General features: G+C 35.9%; 1 protein-coding gene across 1 annotated transcript in view; it reads left to right on the top strand.

The window, feature by feature from the left end:
• Smp_125500 (hypothetical protein) overlaps nt 1–12,504 on the top strand; it is a 24,308-nt gene extending 11,804 nt beyond the window's left edge. Inside the window, exons 2-8 of the mRNA XM_018796290.1 lie at nt 797–1,006; nt 1,961–2,150; nt 6,170–6,384; nt 8,589–8,757; nt 9,980–10,182; nt 10,353–10,621; nt 12,221–12,504. Coding sequence (XP_018650517.1) covers nt 797–1,006; nt 1,961–2,150; nt 6,170–6,384; nt 8,589–8,757; nt 9,980–10,182; nt 10,353–10,621; nt 12,221–12,433 — 1,469 coding nt within the window. The 3' untranslated portion in view covers nt 12,434–12,504. The remainder of the gene's footprint in view (nt 1–796; nt 1,007–1,960; nt 2,151–6,169; nt 6,385–8,588; nt 8,758–9,979; nt 10,183–10,352; nt 10,622–12,220) is intronic.
• The last annotated feature ends 547 nt before the right edge of the window (nt 12,505–13,051 follow it).

Below are 13,051 nucleotides of genomic sequence, written 5' to 3'. Positions count from 1 at the left end.
GATCCGTTTTCATAATTTACGACCCAGTTTGGTACGCACTGATACCTCTTTACATTTTTTTTTAGGTGCTGGGTGGATTCCTGCAACATATTGTTCGATTTTCAATTGATTTAGAATCTATTCCTTCAGAGCATTAATCGATTTCCATACACCTAGATGAGCGGTGCCAATAAGTTAACTAAAGCCACTACACAACCCCTCCACTGCATTTTCCGTCTTAAGAAGGTCTTTCCACAACAGTATTGTAGATATTCTATAGTGTAATTTTGAAAATTGGTTCACTGAAATCATTACGTTTTTCTGGTCTCCTGATCTAAATGTCTTCGAAATGATTTGTTAACACCTTGATTTCTTCATTCCCTATGTAAAAATGATGACTCTATTAGATTCTCAAATGCAGCTGTGACGTATGTGACCAGTACGAAAGTTAATGCTGCCGAATGACGAATATGCAAAGCAAAATTTTCTTTTGTCATATAAATCGTTGAAGATTCGTTTATTGGAGTATCCGCCATATACACTGGCTCAGATGGGACAGACAACCTTCTTGTACGGCAGCGTCCTGGATTCCACTGCTAACCACTATCCATCTTTGCTTATCATGCTTGTGAATCAAGGCTATATCGAGGCAATACACACAGTATGCACATATGCCAATTAGAGACCGACCAGTTGCAGTCCTAACACATCGATGAGAAGATTCAAACAAACAATACTAAGTGAATTTAATAATGTATATTGTTTCAATTTATCGTTTAAATGGGTAACAATTTTCCTTACTGCTGTTTGTTTTTAGCCGTTGTTGGTGGGGGAATAGGTGGAGCAAGTTCGGCTTATTTTTTACGACAAATTTTCGGCAACAAAGTTTCTATTACCCTTTTTGAGAAATCCGGACGAATCGGTGGTCGTATCAAAACGGTGCCTTTTTGTGGAGAAACTTGCGAATCTGGAGCTAGCGCTATTCATTCTAGTAATTATTACATGTATTCGTTTGCAAATCAATTCAGTAAGTCAGTTTGTATATTTCCTGAATATTTTGTGAACTTTATCTTTTAACAAGGTAATTGGATTTACGATCAAGTCGCTAAAATAAATCTTTTGTTTTCAAACAGCAATATTTATCAGATTTATAAAGTTCCTAATTCTTAACTTCCACACTGTTCTACTTGGTAGTTTTTTTTATTACATTGTGCCAATCAGACATCGGACAAATGATAAGTGCATGTGATTAGTCAAGAAATGGGTTTTATTTCTCCTCAGTAGTTAGTTAGGCTTGTTTATATGAAGATTGTGAATCAATATCAACTTTTGAACACCGCACATCACAACATTTTTTATCGAGAGTGAAGTCTTCGCTATACCAATAGTGTATCCTTTTGACGGTGAAAACAATACTGCATTTAGTATATAACTTTAGACCTTCATTTAAGATGAGTTTACATATATAATTTCTTCCGATATTCTGATTACTAGATATGTAAAATTACAAATTAATGATTATGAATTGTACGTTTCCCAAAATCACTCGTATTTTTCAAACTTTATCTACCTCTTAATTTTCTCATTCAGTATCATGTCCAAGTAGTACATTTAAAGCATACATCTCGTACAGTAACGATTTAAGAAATCCCTACTTTGTATACCATTTATTTTGCTAATGTACGGGTATACTCATTTATTTCAGCTATATGTTTCATAAATAGGACTAATCGCTGTCATGTTCAGATTAACAAAAGTTAGAGTTGCTTTATTGACCACATTTTCAGTGATCTTATTTTCAAACTTTCTTCCTAAAATTTGTTGTCAAATCAGGTGAAATTCAATTTCTATTCTAATGTTGATCTAACTTCATTGGATTAATTATTGGGAACAAAAGTCTGAAACTTTTTAGTGTTTATTTTTCTACGTAGATAATGGTTTTGATGCTTGTATCAATACGTTTTATGTTTTTGCCTTATAGAAATACCTATGGTTCCTTTAAGAAATGCTGATCAACGCTTACTTCTTTTTGAAGAAGGTTATAAACCAGTATTTTCAAATGTTACTGATCAGACAACACTTCTAACCCCGGTTCATTTATTATGGCGTTACGGCTTCAGCTTGCTTCGTGCTAGGCTTTATCTAATGGCTAGAATTCGAGAGTTCACACAGTAAGGAAGTTTAAATGATAAATTTTACGACAAGTTCGTTAACTTATGTAGTATTAAGGATGAGATATGCTTCACATATATACCTAATTAAATGTTGACTCGTTATGATTACTGTAATCCACTTATCGATGTGTGCATTAAAATTTGAGTTATGTTTATTGAATAAGTTTATTTATTTATTTAAACACATACATATCGGTACAAAGGGGCACCAGATACATATGCGCCACACAAAACAATGAGAATGGGAAGAGAAAGGAGGAAGATGCGTACATATAAAATAAAAAAAAGAAGAAAAAAGGAGAAGAGTAATGATGGGGGGAACTGAAATGTACAACCAGAAGACTCTTTCAGTTAAGAAAGTTATAACCACTCTTTATGGAGAAATTAAAAGAAGGTTACAGCAGGATCGCCACTGGCTTCTATTCTGAGCCATATGTGATAACGTCTCTAGCCACTGTGTTGCACCATCTCTTGGACCCCAGCCAGGGAGTCGTGAAGGACCGACAGAAGCTAGCCGTTTGCAGCTTTCTTTCATACCACGACACCATGTCATACACTGACCACCTCTCCGCTTTTTCCAACCAGTCCCAGAGTCGGCAAATAATGCACAACGAGAAATTCTCTGGGACGACATTCGTAAAACATGTGCGAGCCACCGAAGTCAGTGTTTCAAGATGGCGACACCAATTGAATTATTGTCTTTGCGCCCGAACATAGGATGCCGAACCTCTGTATAGCTAACATGGTGTGGCCACTGGATGTCAGCAATCCTTCAGAGACAACGATGATCGAACACAGAGAGAAAATAAGGTTGAAAATACTACTGATTTACTTACATCAAAGTACCTGGAGTAAAGTTGAAAACTGTGATTTAATGGTTCGTTGTTGAATGTTTAACATTGGGCTATAAGAACACTTGTTCTATAGACATTTAATATGTCAAGTGTACTTCATTTTGTGTGTTCGCATTATATACACTGTGGTACACTGTACACTCAAGTCACGACCATACCCATTATGACGTATGAAATGCAACTTGGTATGCAGGCTAACAAGATTAAGAACATGTCGGAACGTTTTTTGCTACAGATTGAATAAATATGTTTATGAATTATATATATGGACCTATCTATGCAGTGATATACACAGTAAGTTTGAGTTGGGGCGTATTTCGCTTACTCGCAATAACTAACCCGTATTTTCATTTCTCATCTGTTCTGGCATCGTAGTGGCATGCGACCTGGATTCGTCTAATCAATCAGTATTACATCATATTATAGATTTTTAAAAAATGTTATTTGATGTTTAGCTAAGTGAACTTCAGGCGATTGATTTAGCGCAGTTGCTGTCTTTTCTGTGTTCCTTGAAATCCTGGACTTTTACCGTTCTATGTTTTTCATTCTTTAGTCTTAACCATTCTTTCTAAATTTCATCTCTCATGATTGGCTTTCACTATGATGGATATTATTTTTGTGATTGCTTACCTGTCCATAATTTTCATTTTTCTTATTTTGTCTAAGTGTTAATGTGGGATATGACCAGGACCTACATTGTCTATAATGAAGTGAAATCTTCCTCCTAATTTAAAAGATCTTATTATTCCGCTTTCGCTCAATTATTTATTTCATCATTTGTATTATCCTGTGTATTTTATAAATTTCGAAATTCCAGTTAGTCTTTTTGCATGTTTCTGTGATAACCATATTCCGAAGACTTAGTTTTCTTATTATTGCTTCTACATTATTTAGACCTCTTGTGATCTTTATCTTGTCGTGCTAATCCAGAACGGAAACTTAATTCGACAGATATCTCTCCCAGGCTTTCTGTTGATGATGTCTGTCTGTCTGTAATAATCTATATGTTAATCACATAACATCATATGATCCTTTCTAAGCTGGAAGACCTAGCAATGACAGCGGAGAATGGATCTCTATCGAATTATTGAGTAAAATTCAAGAAAAAGCAAACAAGAAAACTTCAATTAACAACAGTCGAAGAAGAGTAGAGAAAGCCGACGCACAGACCGAATACACAGAAGCAAACAAGTGAGTGAAGATAGATACTAGAAGTGACAAGTTGAAATACGTGAAAGACCTAGCAATGACAGTGGAGAAAGCTGCAACAGAAGGCAATCTGAGACAACTATATGATACGACAAAGAAGCTAACAGGTAAACCGTAGAGACTAGTCAAGAACACAGAAGCCAAGACAAACAGTGAGGTTGAAGAACAGTGGGACAGGTGGGTAGAGCACTTTGAAGAACTCTTGAATAGACCAACCCCACTGAATCCACCACACATCGAAACAGAACCTACTGACCTTCCTATAGGTGTCAACCTATCAACAATCGAAGAAATGAGGATGACCATCAGACAAACGAAGAATGGGAAAGCAGCAGGACTAGACAGCAAACCAATTGACACACGGAAATCAGACATAGAGGTAACTGCAAAGGTGCTCCACATACTATTCAAAAGGATTTGGGAGAAGAAACAGACGCCACCAACTGACTGGAAAGAAGGATACTTCATGAAGATACCAAAGAAAAGAGATCTGAGCAAGTGTGAGAACTCACCTACAGAGGCATCACCCTACTATAAGAACCAGGAAAAGTTTTCAACAGAATGTTGTTGAACCGGATTGGAGATTATTCAGTAGACGCTCAACTTCCATATCGATAGACTGAGTTTCGTAAGGTTCAATCGTGTACTGACGAAATCGCAACACTACGGATCATTGTTGAGTAATCAATTGAAATTAATTCCTCACTGTACATGAACCTCGTTTACTATGAGAAATAGTTTAGATAATGTGGATAGGAGAACCTTATGGAGCTTTCTTTTGAACTATTGTGTACCTGAGAAGATTGTGAACATTATACGGTATTCATACGACGTATTACAGTGGAAAGTTGTGCATGGAGTCCAGCTGAGAGGCGGTTTGGAATTGAAGACCGATGTAAGACAATAATGCTTACTCTCGTTCTTTCTCTTTCTTTTGTTAGTTGAGTGGATTATAGAGACCTGCACATATCTGGGGACAGCTTGTGTGCAACTAGACGATTCGGACTCCTCAGATAATTTACCTAGCTCTTCTAACTCAGACAAAGCAACAAATGCAGGTGAAGACAACCAATGTAGCGATAACCTCCATAGTAGTAGGCATCAATATACACAAGGCAAATGGCAAGATTCTGAAAAACAACACACGGAACACCAACCTAATCACACCTGATGGAGAAGCTCTGGAAGAGGTGGGGAGTTTTACATACATTGGTTGTATAATCGGTAAAGAAGGAGGATCTGATGCAGATGTTCTTCATTCTTACGAATGAAGAATATATGAAACTCAAAACAATTGTCAGTCAACATCTAAGTCAGATAGTTTTATTGTACGGAGCCGAAACTTGAGGAAGGTCTACAAACATCATCAAGAAAGTACAGGTATTTATAAGCTGTTATTTACGGAAGATACTGGATGTCAGTTGGTTGGATACCACCAGTAACAGCCTACTGTGGGAAAGAACAAAGCAGCTTCCAGATGAAGAGGAAATTAGAGAGAGACACTGGAGTTTGATGTGAAGTATATTGTGGAAATCATTAAACTGCATAATGAGGCAAGCACTAACTTGAAATTTTGAAGGTAAAAGGGAAGGAGGAGGAGGTGCAAGGAACAGATTTCGTCGTGAATTCGAAGCAGACATCATAGGAAGGAATAGCAAATGGAAACACCTAGGAAGGACTGCTCTGAACAGAGTTTGTTGGGGACTTCTGGTGGGCAGCTTATGCTTTTCCGCGGAGTGTATCAGGCTTCATTTGGTTTGTAATATTATTTTATCGAAGTGCTCAATAAAATACGCTTATGTTGGTGATATACAGGGAGATCGATCAGATATCTGATCTGACAGTACGTGCACATGATTACACTTGATTTGCATTTTGTTTCTAAGGAATAACCATCTGTATCTCATAAATGTAAGTGATTCTAATTATATCTTGGTAATTATTTATTTATAGCATTTATGCTTTGCAACAACGTGGTGAATGTTTCGCTTCTCCCGGTTTACTGTTAGAAAAATTATCTAAACATTTTCCTGAAATGACAAAGTGTACTTATGCTGAATGGATGCGTAAAGAAATTGGATTAAACGAGAATTATATAAATGAATTAGGGTTTGGAATACTTTCGAGTAATTATTGTCAGAATTCAGCAGATGCTCATGCGTTTGTCGGTGAGTTAATATAGAATTCATTCATTTTCTAAATCTGTTATTATTCAAATTTTACTTTGATATCCTTTCCTTTATACTCTCGACTATCTGACTATTTACACACTGTTTACTATGTAGTGTTTTAAATTTTTCTTGTAATTATCACTTTAGTGTCCATTTATTCATGCTTGACCTAATTCTTATGTTGAACTATTGATTAAAACGACTGTTTTTCACTCCTAAGTATGCCTGTCAACTTACCATCAATTTTGTACTTTTACCTATTATGTGTAGTTATTCAATCCATTTCATGAACTTAATGGATATGAAGCATGGTCATTAAGAGCAGAGAATATTCATAGGTTACTGGTATTCGATTCTAGGTGTCTACGCTGCATTGCTCGTGTATTTTGGGACCAAATAGTAAGCAATGTTTGGGTTAGGAATAGAGTACTACGTAAAGATGGGAAATCGATTGATGAGGTAGTAAATGTTCATCAATTGAGGTATTTGGGATATTTGTTGCATATTCTCAACCATTGCTTACCTCGATGGTCAATGTTGTCCAGTGTAGAGGCAGGTTGGAAGGAAGCTAGCGTCCGCCAAACCAAAAACATAGCATCAGTCCACGAAGTTATTTATAATCGGAACTTACTTTCAGTTCGTTGTTTTAAAAAAATCAACTATATTTTTGTTTAACCCTTTGTACAAAAACGTCTGGTTTTGCGTTTCATGTCTAAATTGAGTATTGAAGAGAGATTATATTATGGAATATTTTACTCGGCAGTAATTCACGAGTATCTTCGTAATTCATTATGAAACTTTTCAAGTTAGTCATAAAGTCCTGTTGACCACCTCCAACCACCATCTTACCTCAATATATATAGTGCACGCAGTGTCGAGCCACCTAGTCTGGTGGCTGCATTGCAACTTGATCGATAGCATTCGATCAGCACTAAGAAGGACTTGACATGCATGAGATTGATCACCACCCAGTGATCGATCAATTGTGATTAAAGTCCTGTTGTATCGCAGTTGCTTTTTCTCGACACACTGGTAGTAATAAGGTGAACGTACAAATCACAACATATCAATAAATTAATAGATGGTTATATTATAAGCGTTTCGTCAATTCATAATATGGACTTCGTTGAATTAGTGCATTTCTTCAACCTTGTGGTGTCGGCTGCTATGTTAAGCCCACACAGCTTATTCTAGCTTTCGGGTAGACCAGTTCATTCATTCTTGAGTTACATTTTAACCTTGTCAGTTATCTGCTTATCAACTTTTACTGTTTTTGTATGAGCGTATGTGTGTGCCCTTCTTATCCTATTCATCACATATCTGTAACTTATTTTTGTTCGACCATAAATATCGATTCACACTTGGCGAAATTGAGTTAGCTCACTCGCCTTCTCCACCGCGCGTCATTTAGTTTCGCTTCTCTCTCTCCTCTTCGCTTCCTTCGTTCCTTCTTCGTGATTGTCTCTTCAGATCAACGATAGTATGAAATATACGCATTCAAACTTTATCCTCGTATTTGACTTATTTCATTCCGTTATTCACTAACGCGATTTCAGCCGATGATTATATACGACGGTAGCCAGGATGTAGATTTTGACAGCAATCATTCGATAACAATCATAAACGATTTACCTGGAGTCAGATCCTGGGCCACTAAAGTGGTAAGCTCGACGTGCGAACACGACTCGATTTTAGACGGTACAATCCAAGTTCGCGTAATTCAATGTCAGCATTATTTTTCGTCTACTGGGGCTGTGGTGCATGTTTTCCTGGCGGCGACACTAAATATAGTGAATGAAGAGTGCAGGTGGAGAATACCAATTTATCGTTTAATACAAAATGACAGTGTTTTCGTAAAACATAGAGTTTATACATTATGTACACAATTTGCACATCTTCCATCAGTTCTCTTTTACAAACTTCATCATTCCTTCATTTCCGTTTTTATTACAATTACTCTCTGTTTACATTCGTGTTTTTCTCAATTCGATCTTAGCCTTCTGCCAGGGATTCCACTTGTGATTGGCATTACATAGTACTTATATTTGTCAACATAGGTAGGATACACCGTAGTGTGTTATCTGTATTTTTTCAAGTTATCAATTATATTGTTCACTTTCATTGTTTATTTGTAGATAATGTAATATTAAAGCAAGACATTGAGATAATCTTGATCATTTTGTATTGTTGATCATTTGTAGGAGTGATTTCTTCAGCCTGTACAGTATCTGATGTATTCACTATCGAGAATGGAGCTGAACAAATCCCACAAAAGTTAGTTGAAGTTGCATTGGCCGGCAATCCTTCTGGTGCTCCAAAAGAGTTTATACACGCTACAGTAAAGAAGATTACACGAACCGATAATGATAGGTAATTCAGTGTTTCTAAAGAATTTTTTTTCGCCATTAAAATAGTCACTGTTGTGCTACTAAATAATAATACTCCAATAAAACTGTATATCGAGTTAAAGCCAGTCAAGTTTTCAATAAAAGTTGACTCGTCTATAAATCCAACTGTTTGACTAAAATGTAGTCTTTTAATTCAGTTTACCATGCATGGAAGAATGTTGTGAAGTAAAACTACGGAAAAAACCTGCTGCACTTCAATAACTGTCTAGAAGATGTTTTGTCATAAAAAATTTGAATTCTAGGGAAAACTGTTCGATCGATGAGGTATAAACTTGAAATCTTAGTACGAGTAACCCGTTTGTTCTCTTTCCAACATAGTAGGACTTCAGTGTGAAGTATTTTAGCTCACAATCGCTCAATCAGATTATTTTAATAGCAACCTACGATCGTCACTACGAAGTAGTACTGTAGTGTGGGTTACTTAGGTCCACATAAGTAATATATATAGTGGATGCGCACTGCTGAGGAGTCCCACAATAGGACGAGTTGGGCGTCCAGTGCTTCCAGGTTTTCCATGGTGGTCTAGCTTCAATTGACTCATGATCTAAACTATTGAAATAAACTATAATAGCCAAGCTTACTATTGAGTTACTACAGGAAGTTCTTGAAGTTCTAATGAGAAGTTGTGGCCGGTGGAGTTTATTCATGTCGGAAGTGAAATGTTTGTCACCAATAGAGTGGCATTGGATGACTTCTGCTGTTTATCGAAAATTAAATAATGTTAAGATTGTATCGTTGGAAACCGACCCAGTGGTTCTAATGGCTAGGCGTTCTCCGCGAAACCTGAAGGTCTTGGGTTCAATCCCAAGTGAGGTCGTAGGTACACACTTCTGAAAATTCCCATTCTAGTTTGAAAAAGCTATCCAGCGGCTTGTGGTTCTCTCTAGTCTTCGAAATGAGATCGATCAGTTAGTTAGTCAAACACCATCTAGAATCTGGCACATATGTACATCATTTCAAGTTACCAATACCCATTAGTACAGTGAGGTGAAATTGTCATGATAAACCCCAGAATAGTAGAGGTAGTAACAGTATTAGGGGTGCCAGAAAAGATAATACATCGGAGGTACGTTTTGAGGAAATGTAAACTGTTAACAAATTAATAGAAATGTTTATTGGTTGTTTTGCTTACACATGTACATTTTATGTGATTATTTTGATTTTACCTTAAACATTTGCTTCAGATTATGCTTATCCTATGATCTAGCCAATAATAATAAAACTGAAGAGGGACTATTCGATTATGTCATATTGTCACTACCACTACATCAAGAGTCCAATATTTCTACTTCACATGATATTAAATTGCCCAGCTTATGGTATCATGAGATGTGTCGTACATTTTTATCTGGTCAAATCAATTATTCCTTATTTGATCTACAGTTAAGTAAGTAGTCACAGTTTGTTACACTTACGTAATTCATATTTATCACTATCGTGGCTTTGAGAATTGATTACATCGATGTTTGCAACACATACCGTGTTAATTTATTTATGTGTATAACCTTTAATTCATTAACTTATCAGTTGACATTTTTTTATATTTCCAATTTTTAGAACGTCTGAAACCCAATCAATGGGCAACTTTTCTCCCAATCTCAAGTTACTACTCAAATGAAAAACATCCTGTACGTTCTATAACGCGCTTACCATTTAAATCGGAAGACTCAGATTTGAAAGATGGTGTTTGGAGTATATTTTCTGAACCAAAATACATACCAGACCCAAAGACTGCTTTGTCGAAATTGATTTTAAAATATCCAGATGACGATCACAATCAAATTGATGTTGTACGTTGGCTGGCATATCCAACATATCATCCTGTTGTAAGTGAACTCAATATATGTATATGTATGTATTTCGTATTACCTGCTTGTCTAGTAACAGTATTATGTTTAAGATCTAAAGTGAAGAATATTTCTTCAAATATGTGTCATGATTGATGGTTGTTATATACTTCAAATAGTCTTTGTATGACTTCCAAATTATCAGTATTGGATTGTGGAGATTGTCGAGTTTTTTAACTGAGATCATGAAGTGGTCAGTGTTAGACCACCAGTGAATACCTGGAGGCACTGGACGGCCGTTTTGTCTTAGTATGGGACTCCTCAGCAGTGCGCATCGACGATCTAAATTGTTCTAAATTACACCTATGTTGGACCGTTTAATGATTATATCTTTCGGTTCGGTTTCCGTCGGTGTAACAGTTTTATGTAGTACATTTTCTTTCCGTTTACGTTACTTTGACTACCGTCTTATGAATAACTAATTGAAAAGTGTTATATTACTCATAAAAGCAACAATATAGATCATCGGATAATCCATTTAATGTACATTCAAGGATCCGAAAATCAGATGCCATTCAAGCAGCACTTGCAGATTCATCCTTACACTAACTGTTGATTGGTAAAAGTTCCCACTTGCCTTGTTCTATTACAACTGGTCCATTTGTACTACTCATTTTGAAATCAAGAGCAGTACCTCATCCGTTAAGACGTTGTACATTCAACTACTACATATCTGGTCTGAAACCTGTTCCACCTACTTCGGTTTGAGTGACTCGATAGTATTACTAGCGCTCATAATTGCACTGTAACTTGAAGCCATATGCAGAAACCAACACATTAAGAGACTAAGGTGCTTATCTCTGTCGTTTCACTTGATTAGTGACCCGTCATGATCTCTATATCTCTAAATATGCGTTTTCCACGTATAGATAAATATTTTGAAAACACAATATGAATTAAATGTTTCAGCATTTAGAAAGGGATGAGAATACAAACGAAACTTCGGATATGTTTTGTTGTATCTTGATGTAGAGATTCAGTACATGGTAAGTGTACTTGCCAATTACGGTATTGTTGTCAGTCGACTACATCATAGGACCAGGCACATATATGCATATAAGGATATAATACAGGAGGACAGAACTAGTTCGTAGAAAGAAAGGTATGAATTAATTTTAATCTCTTGGTTAAGGGAAGACAGAGAGTGTATAAACCTACACCATTGTGATCGTTTCTGAGGCATGTCACCCAGAATCTCCAACCATTGGTTACGATAGCACTGTATTATTGAGCTTATTCTAATACGAACAGGCTCTATCACATCTCGATCATTGTTAAAATGCTATTCATAATGGAGCAGCGTAAAAAGCCTATATTTTATTAATGTCTGAATTCTGATAATCATGATATCATGAAATATATCTGTTAATATCCTATGCTACTTAATGATTATCTGATTAGTTTAAAAGTATGTATAGGTTTTGTGTGATGTTTAACATGGTTATTGTCCACCTACTTGTCAGTGCTCCCATCATTGATAGTTTCAGTGTGATTAAGTAAAAAATTATAAACACTTAAAAATCAACAAATTCTACACTAATTGTATCATTTTCATATGTTATTTTGCAATTATCGTAGAATGATCCATATACTGACTTGGGTCAGTTCAAATTGGCATCAAGAGTTTACTATCCAAATGCAATTGAATCAACTGCTTCATGTATGGAAATGGCTATAATCGGTGGACGTAATGTGGCGTTATTAATTGCAAATGAAATGAAACATTTAAGAGAGGATCAAAAATCAATGTTTACAAGGTTAACCAATTTCATAAAAAAAGAAGCAAACTGAAATTCACATTGTTCATAGTGTACTTCGTAGTTTAGTTTTTCTCTATTTGGTGTTCGTTTTTTTATGACTAACTTGTTTTGTATCTCTTTTTTTAATATAAAAAGTTCATTTACCCTGTACTTTTGCCAGGAGCATTCGTTCTTGTATTAAACTCACTTAACGAGTTGAGTAGCATTGGATTAGTTTCGAGATATTTAAAAATGAGTATGAGTTCTTTGCTCGTGATGTCATTTATGAAGTATTGTGCTGTATGCTACTGATGTCGACAGATGTAAGTAGTATGTATCACCAACCGAAAGTGAAATGCCCGGCGACAGATGGTTGTGAAGATCTAAGAGAAGAGAACAAGAACAGAAAGTGATTGGTATGGAAACGAAGGATTGATAAAGTTTCAGGCAATTGATGGATATTTTGCAAATTAAGTATTTATAGTATGGTTCTCAAATTTTACTAAGAGATCCTGTAAATTTGTAGTCGAATACATTTGATTGTCTCCACTTGTGTTTTCGTTCACTACAGTATAATATATGGATAAAATAGTCTTTTATCGTGAAAATAATAATATCAGTTTTCTTGATACATTATTACATGGGACCAAGATCAAGCTTTCATTGAACT

This window comes from Schistosoma mansoni, chromosome 2 (assembly GCF_000237925.1).
Source record: "Schistosoma mansoni strain Puerto Rico chromosome 2, complete genome".
NCBI classification, from domain to species: domain Eukaryota; kingdom Metazoa; phylum Platyhelminthes; class Trematoda; order Strigeidida; family Schistosomatidae; genus Schistosoma; species Schistosoma mansoni.
The sequence above is the reverse complement of the archived record's forward strand: the minus strand, read 5'-3'. Positions and strand labels throughout refer to the sequence as shown.